The sequence below is a fragment of the Alosa alosa genome, chromosome 1 (assembly GCF_017589495.1).
Source record: "Alosa alosa isolate M-15738 ecotype Scorff River chromosome 1, AALO_Geno_1.1, whole genome shotgun sequence".
Classification (NCBI taxonomy): Eukaryota; Metazoa; Chordata; class Actinopteri; order Clupeiformes; family Clupeidae; genus Alosa; species Alosa alosa.
Window position 1 is genome coordinate 31225530 of NC_063189.1, and position 8860 is coordinate 31234389.

General features: G+C 49.6%; 1 protein-coding gene across 2 annotated transcripts in view; it reads left to right on the top strand.

The window, feature by feature from the left end:
* Positions 1-936: 936 nt before the first annotated feature.
* Positions 937-8860, top strand: part of pcdh7a (protocadherin 7a) — a 30441-nt gene continuing 22517 nt past the window's right edge. For both annotated transcript variants that reach the window (XM_048257565.1, XM_048257571.1), the window contains exons 1-2: positions 937-4410; positions 6122-6880. In XM_048257565.1, the coding sequence (XP_048113522.1) occupies positions 1786-4410; positions 6122-6880 (3384 nt within the window). In that variant the 5' untranslated portion in view covers positions 937-1785. The remainder of the gene's footprint in view (positions 4411-6121; positions 6881-8860) is intronic.

Sequence of the window (8860 nt, forward strand, 5' to 3'; positions counted from 1 at the left end):
ATTCACTTTTGGGAAACAGGGACGATCCTTGTACATGTAGTCATGTAGTGTCGCATTCGGTTTAAAATGAGATATGTGGTCATCAGATAGCGTAAATAAAATAAATAATAAAACACTGCTAGCGTTTCTAATATAACCTATGCACCGCGGCATTAAGATCAATAGTTATTAATTAGGCCAAAAGTACCACAATACCACAGTATTGTAAAATAAAGGTATCGTGAAAATGTGCTAATTGTGCTGTAATGTGTCTAAGTAACATTGAACAAGTAGATAATATTGCCCTAATGACATTCGTCAATCATAACATGACCTCTAACAGAGGACAGGGGCAAGCAATGGCATGTACAACAGACCTTCTATCAGTTAACCCTCAGCATTTGCCAAAAGAGTGCCGTATGAAATATAGGCCACTAATAGAATAAGTGTGCCTCTGAAGTAGCCTAAATATAAGTTAGGTTTCCCTTTGAGGTCCTGGGGAAAAGTCACTGGCACACTTTCTCACGCATTACGTTGAACTGTCATGACCCCAGGTTGTTCGATTCGGACACATTATTAACTTGTTTAATTCACTATGATATTAATTTAGCTCATTATATTGTCAGTTTGGGCCAAATAAGCCAAAGCGTTATTGATCACTTGCACTGTTTAATAACCTTAATTTGATACGATTAACTGTACTTTTTTTCAGGTAGCGTAAGGGAAATATAGCCTTCACTATGTAGGCCTACATCAACACACAAACATGCGTGAGCATATAGCACGCTGCCTCTCGTTTCTTCCGTTTTAGCTGAACGATCAAGTTACGTGGTCAGGGAAATGTTGCAGTGAACGGAGGGGGCTGAAAGAAGAGCAAGAGGGTAGTGTGTGTGTGTGTGAGAGAGAGAGAGAGAGAGAGAGAGAGACTGCAGCATCATTTGAGGGACGCTCACATGCAGTGCAGTAGAACGTGCAGGTGAGGGGAGGAGGAGGCGCGTGGACTGAGAATGCGGGACTTGGAAAAGACGCATTTATCCCGGAACACTTCACTGTTGTCTTCACTGGCTCCGCCGGAATTATTGTTGTTTGTTTGTTTTTCGTGATCCTGAGCTCAAACGTACCGTAAAGCGTTTTATATTTTTCTGCTCTGAGAACTCCTTTGGAAAAGCACTGTTATTCAACTTAACCGTGAGGGAATCTAGCCGCTTGGCACTACTTGACTGCGGGAAAGCTCAAACATATTCCTTCCGCTGTGTTAAAAGGTAAGGGGACAACCTGCCGAAAACATGATAACAATCCGTAGTATATAATATGCTTAAGGAAATGAGGGGATTTGCTAGATAGCCCACTCCAGTGTCCCGAAGCTGAAGTCGCGGACAGTTCCCTTTTGTGTTCTGCTGCATTGCAGTTTGAAAGACTGAAAACGGAAGACAAACTGGCACTCTGTCGAATCCAGATGAAGCCAAACAAGTAAAGAGAAGTGTATTACATGATTTTATTTACGTCTGTCCTCTATAATTACTGTACATTTCAAAGGACTAAGAGTCAAGTGGATATATTACAGGTAAATGGATGGACCTCTCTTCCCTAGAAGGAATTTTAATTTCATTACATCGCGAACGTGACTGGGAAACTAAAGAACCGTGAAACCCAACAAAGGAAGAACAGTCAGAAAGATAACTCAGAGGTATTTTGCTGCTTATCCATCACTTCAGTTATTGTTGGTGGTGTGTAAGGTGACGGCATCTATTCCGGGCAAGTGGAAACTGCAGCGGGAGAGACGGTACGAGAGGGAAAGAGAGAGCCATGAGGAGCAGGAGCCTTGGCGCAGTGCTCTCCGCGCGCTGCTGCTGCTACCTCGTGCTCCTCCTGCAGCTGCTGACTCAGCTACCGCGAGTCAACTCAGCGCTGCGATACCGCGTGGCAGAAGAGGGGCCCCCTGATGTGCGGATTGGAAACGTTGCAGCAGATCTGGGTTTATCCTCATCTGGTATTGGTACTGGAGACGTGACCTTTGCACTGGAGTCAGGCTCAGAGTACTTCAAAATTGACAATGTGACAGGGGAGCTAACAACCACAGTTCGCCGGATTGACCGTGAGCGCCTGCCACAGTGTCAGATGATTTTTGATGAGAATGAGTGCTTCTTGGATTTTGAGGTGTCTGTTATTGGCCCATTGCAAAGCTGGGTGGACCTGTTTGAGGGTCGTGTAGTCATCACTGACATCAATGACAACACCCCCTCGTTTCCCTCCCCTGTCCTTACCCTGTCGGTGGAGGAGAACCGGCCGATTGGCACTCTCTATCTCCTGCCCACTGCCACAGACCGCGACTTTGGACGCAACGGCATTGACCGTTATGAGCTCATCCAAGATGGTGCGGGACCCTCAGCTCCATCCACCTCCTCTTCACTCCGCCGCCCTGGAGGGGGGCCTATAGGACGAGCAGATGGCGGGGACCGCAGACGAGGCCCCGACGCCGCCATGATGGCGGCGGGAGCTGCCCCAGGCGGAGGAAGTGGCGGGCGAAGCAGCGTGTTTGAGTTGCAGGTAGCTGACACACCTGATGGTGAGAAGCAGCCTCAGCTCATTGTCAAAGGCCCTCTGGACCGCGAGGCGCGCGACTCCTACGAGCTCGTGCTGCGTGTGCGGGACGGCGGCAACCCACCGCGCTCCTCGCAGGCTCTCCTCCGCGTGGCCATCACTGACGTGAACGACAACAGCCCCCGCTTTGACAGGCCTGTGTATGAGGCCGAGATGGCCGAAAACACCCCGCCCGGCACACCTGTGCTACAGGTGCGTGCCACAGACCGGGACGTGGGCGTCAACGGCCAGGTGGAGTATGTGTTTGGTGCGGCCACTGAGTCTGTAAGGCGCCTGCTGCGCCTGGACGAAGCCACCGGCTGGCTCAGTGTCCTCCACCGGATCGACCGCGAGGAAGTAGTTCAGTTGCGGTTTACAGTCACAGCCCGCGACCGCGGTCAGCCGCCTCGCACCGATCGCACCACCGTGGTGCTCAACGTCCGTGACGAGAATGACAACGTGCCCGTAGTGGAGATCCGCAAGATTGGACGCATCCCGGTGCGGGACGGGTCTGCCCTGGTCCCTGAAAACGTCCTGGTGGACACACCGGTGGCCTTGGTGCAGGTGTCTGACCGGGACCAAGGGGAGAATGGAGCAGTGACATGCACCGTGGTGGGAGACGTGCCTTTCACCCTCAAGCCAGCGGGGGAGACCGCACTGGCCCCGTTACCCGCCGCAGATGAGGCCTTTGACAGGAACCGTAAGAAGTACTTCCTGCACACATCAGCCCTACTTGACTATGAAACAACACGTGAGTACAGCGTGACCATTGTTGCCGTGGATTCGGGGAGTCCCAGCCTCTCCAGTAACAGCTCACTGATGGTGCGAGTGGTGGATGTGAACGACCACGCGCCGACCTTCGCTCAGAACCTGATTGAGGTCCACTTTGCAGAGAACAATGCCCCAGGTGAGAGGGTGGTCACTGTAGTAGCAGCTGACGCAGACAGCGGCAAAAACGCTGAGATTGCATACTCCCTGGACCCCTCTGTTAACGGGGCATTCTACATTGATACCGATAATGGGGACATACGCGCCACGGGGTCACTCGACCGCGAGGTGAGAGAGCGCTATGAGTTCCGGGTGATCGCCCGGGACAAGGGCGCCCCATCTCTGCAGGGCTCAGCCACTGTGGTCGTGCAGGTGACTGACAGAAATGACAATGCGCCCAAGTTTGTCCAGGAGGTCTTCACCTTTTACGTCAAGGAGAATCTGCTGGCCAACAGCCCCGTTGGCATGGTTACGGTCACAGACGCGGACGAGGGTGAGAACGCAGAGCTGAGCCTGTTTGTGGAGGACGACGAGGCTGAGGCCGAGGATGGCGAGGCCAGTGGGAGAAGGGACGAGGTCTTCTCCATCGAGAACAACACCGGCACCATCTTCTCATCTGCCTCCTTTGACCGCGAGCGCCGCAACGCTTACACGTTTCGCGTGCGCGCAGTCGATGGCGGTGACCCCCCTCTCTCAGCCACCGCGACTGTCTCCCTCTTTGTGACGGATGAAAACGACAACCCCCCCTCCGTCACCGCCCCGTCCAACGAGTCCTACGCCCTCCTGTCCCCTGCCAGCAGCGCCAGGACTGTGGTGCGCACGGTGGACGCTTCTGACAGGGACATGGGCTCCAACGCTGACCTCCGCTTCACCCTGGTCGGGGGCAACCCATTCCGCTTGTTCGAGATTGGCCCCACCAGCGGGGTGATCACCCTGACGGAGCCCCTGGAGAGACGGCACCGAGGCCTGCACCGGCTGGTCGTGCGGGTTAACGACAGCGGTGTGCCCTCTCTCTGCGCCACTGCCCTGGTGCATGTCTTCATCAACGAGAGCCTGGCAAATGCCACTCTGGTGGACGCTCAGGTGAGTAGCAGAATAGCAGCATTGCCAGTATTGTGTTCTTGTGTCTGTGTTGATATGCACTACAGATGGCTTTTTGATAAGAACTGGGTTAGAGTAGGATGGGTAAGCAGGAAGGATTTCTTATTTCTTTGCCCTACATTTGGATGTCACTATTGAAAATACACAGTGAAAGGACTGCAGTGCCTCCACGAGTCAACAAGGACACACAATATTGAAAGCAGGAAAAGAGTTTCTACCCTATTCATGGTAGTTTGAACATTTCTTATGCACTTTTTATTGAAGAAGTCAGAAGGTTATTTCATCTTAGAGTTTTTATTTTTTTTTAGTGCTAGAAGAGAACACATACACTCCACTTTCCAGTGCACTGCAATCTCATGGCTGTTGTGATGAAGGTTTAAACATTACTGCATGCCTGTGACCTTGGCAGCAGGAACATTTCTTCACTCAAAATACATTACTCTTTTGAATCAACAATGATATTGTAGCCTCTGCTGTAACACTTCCTTGAAGCCAATATGCCAAACCTGGGTCACTGTCTTCCATGTGGCTAGTGAGCTGAATTGGTTTGTGAGATGTTGCACTCACAATATGAAAACAGCCATCTGTTTATGTCAGAACAGTGGCTGGATCACGTTGAAGGGGTAGTAGCCAAACATTCATTTACAGCTGAAACTGAAAGGAGGTGAAACCTTAGACAGGTGCAGGGCTGTGGAGAGCAGCGCACTGGGCAATAACACAGCCCTGTGTTGTAGAACAAGAGACTGTAGCAGTGTCTCGGATTAAACACAATGGAAAAGCTGATCTGACAGGCCGTCTGTAAACAATGCTGCTCTACATCAAACCCTTATGAAATTGCTCTTAGTTTTCTCAGGGGGCAACATGTTTCACAAACATTTATTGAGCATTCTATAGTTCATATGTATGTCAGTTTATCAAAAGTAGTGTACATGTGTCCTGTACACTGAACACTGTATAGTTGGTGGTCTGTGTGTAGAATCACTGTAATTCCTCAATATGTTACAGGAAGTGAGCCCATGAAGGGTTCAGACAAAGTAATAGGCAGAGGTACTAGTGAGCTGTCCTTTGAAGCCACAACTCATTAAAGCATTGTAACACACACACACACACACACACACACACACACACACACACACACACACACATACATCTCTCTCACACACACACACACACACACACACAGAGCGAAAGCGAAGCAAAAGAAACAAACACACAGGCACATACTCCAGGGGTCCAGGCACACACATTTTACTGAAAGGATACCATGACATGATTGAAGATAGAAGCTGTGACATGATAATTGAAAGTCTGGCATAACATCAGGAGAAAGGAGTCTTAAATAGCTTGCAAAAATTATGTAAAGTGAACATGTTGTTATTGCAGACAAGAAACAAGCTGTGCAAAAGTGTCCTCTCTCTCTTCTCTCTTTCTCTTTCTCTCTCTCTCCCCCCTCTCTTTTACCTGTCTTTACCATTCTCTCTCTCTTAATATTTCTTCTTCAACTCCTCATTTAATTGTTCTTAAATTGGGTCATGTCTCTCTCTGTCCCTCAATTTACTTTTCTTGACCTTCTTTTTCTTGGAATCTCCCACTGTGCCTCACAAAAAAACCCTTCTCATCTCTTCATCTTTGTTTTGATCCTGTTGCATTGTGCCCATCACTTCCTCTCTTCCTCTACACTCTCCCTGTGCAGGTGGCACGTAGCCTGGCAGCACCCTTGTCTCTGGACATTGCGGGAGACCCGGACAGCGAGCGGGCCCTGGGTAAGCAGCGCTTGAGCGTGGCCATTGGCGTACTGGCAGGGGCGGCCGCCGTCATCCTGGTCATCCTGCTGGTGGTGACGGCGCGCCAGTGCGGGGCCCAGGGTAAGAACGGCTACGAGGCTGGCAAGCCCGAGGAGGACCTGTTCAGCCCGCCGGCCTCGGCCCAGTCGCAGGCCGACAAGCGTGGCGGCTGTGGCACCGCGGAGCGCGGACGCAAGCCCCGGCGGGACAAGCGCTCCACGGGCACCTCCGCCAAGTCCGAGCGCTCGCTCTACAGCGGCATCGTGACGGTCAATGGCTGCGGTGGCGGCGGAGCTCGGCATGACGACGATGACGACGAGGAGGACAGCGCCAGCGCCAGTGAGCGCATCGCCGCACGCTACTGTGCTGCCGCCGGAGACCCCAGCAGCCCACGCCTGGGCACAGCGCGCCGACACCACCACCAGTCCAGCCCGGACCTGGCACGCCACTACAAGTCCAGCTCCCCGCTGCCCGCCGTCCACCTGCAGCCACACTCGCCGCCCATCGAGGGCAAGAAGCACCAGGCCGTCCAGGACCTGCCACCCACCAACACCTTCACAGGTAGCAACGGGGCCAGTACAGGCAGTGCCAACGCTGACGCCATGTCGCTGGGTTCAGACCAATGCTCTGACTATGGCTGCCAGACAGCAAGCAAGTACGGCAAACAGGTAAGGGACATTGAAATGTGTGTTGAGAAGTATGGGTCTCAAAAAAGACAAAACTTTAGTCTGGCTGAAACCAGACCAAAAATCATTCTGATTTCCAAACCATTCAATTCCAAGGGGCCTATCCAGCAGTGAAATTAAACTTAAATTGGCACTGTAAATTCTTACAGAATTTGCAGAAGTACAGCAAGCATATCTTGTAGGTTTTTTTTAAATGCAGTTGTTTACTCACGTTTGTGCCATTTAACACTGAGCAGCCATTGGTAGTTCTCAATGCACTGCTAACCATGCTCCACTGTCTGTCATCTGTCATCATATAAAGCCAGCCCTATGCCAGATTAGTGGCTGTGATTGGTTCCTGGGTTTTTGGTGATGCCAAAACCATCTCGAATGGGAAGATTGCCAGACGGAGCTGCAGAGCAATCTAAATGCGTCCACAGATACGTCTGTTTTCTTTTGAAACAGTTGGACCTGATGCACAGCTCATGAAGCCTGTCTGATTGATAAATGCTGATTGGATAATTGCTTTGTGAACCATCAGTTAAACTAGTACATCCAGTAACACCAGTGTTGTTACTAGTGGGGGTCTATACTTGCAGGTATTTTAGGCCATGTTTTTGTTGTTGTCAGATCTCAGCTGTTAATTGATGCACCAAATGGACGTGGCTGTAACCTGACAGGGCTTTCAGTTGGTTGTTAAGGTCATAAATTGCATATGAGTGAAAGGGACCATCACATGGAAGGCATTTACTATGTGCTCTCTCTCTCTCTCTCTCTCTCTCTCTCTCTCTGTCTCTGTGCTTTTGAGTAACAAGGCTATTGTCTGATGTTGTGGGTGGGTACAATTATGGCTGTGCATTTAATCTCTAATGAACCGTTTTCAAGGTTTTCCTTTTACAAAGTCACAATAGATAATTGATGTAGAATTTAAGAGCCTTGGTGAGATTGTGAAATGTTTAATATCATTCTGGGCCGATTTCCTGTGCATGGATTATCCTTGTCCTAGATAAAAGAAAAGTTGAGATTTCCCATGGAAAGATGTTTTAGCCAAGGACTAAGCTTAACCACCGGAACAGGAAATGGTCTGTACATGTTAAATATGTCCTCATGTTTAAGAAATTACATGATGCACAGTTATGTGGTGGAAAGTCGTTGGCCTTTTCTCTAGCGACTTTGTTGTTGGTCAAAGGGGAATAACCTTAATGTCATGGGAATTCCGTTCATTTAAATCTTCCCCTTTTTTAGCATTTCACTTTGTTGGCCTCAACTGATTTAACTTGGTCATGAGATTTCTGCATGTTTATTATTCATAGTATGGATGTTTAAGGATTCAGAGAGTGGGTCCAGAGGAGGGTCTGGAAGAGTCATGTCAGCAATGTGACAATCACCACCAGCTCATGCTCACAATTATGTTCCGTTCACAGGGTTCTAATGCTAGGATTAGAAAGTGAGTGACTGAGACTGTGTGTGTGTGTGTGTGTGTGTGTGTGTGTGTGTGTGTGTGTGTGTGTGTGTGTGTGTGTGGGTGGGTGTGTGTGCGTGTGGGGTGTGTGTGTGTGAGAGAGAGAGAGAGAGAGAGAGAGAGAGAGAGAGTGTGAACACCCTCACCTCTGCTTTTGCCAAAATGTGCTTGTTATCATCTCATCCCTTCAGGACTTCCAGACTTGTAGAGAAAAAAAAAAACACCTGCCACATGAATTTATAATTATCTGAAATTGTCAGTTCTGGGAGCACATGTTTTGAAAGAGCAAAGGAGTGTGTATTTAGACAGGAGCAGTCATTTAAGCCTTTCTGGCCTGACTCACACTACATGATTCTGCTCAGTTTGGAGAGAGGCAGGGCTATACAGCCTGGGCTATACAGTAGCCATAAGCAAAAAAAAGAAGATTCTCAAGTGAAATAAATTAAGTGAAGTTAATGAAATAATTATATAGAAAGTGCCGACGTGGTTGTTAGTGGAAGAGGTGTGCCTCCCCCCTGCAC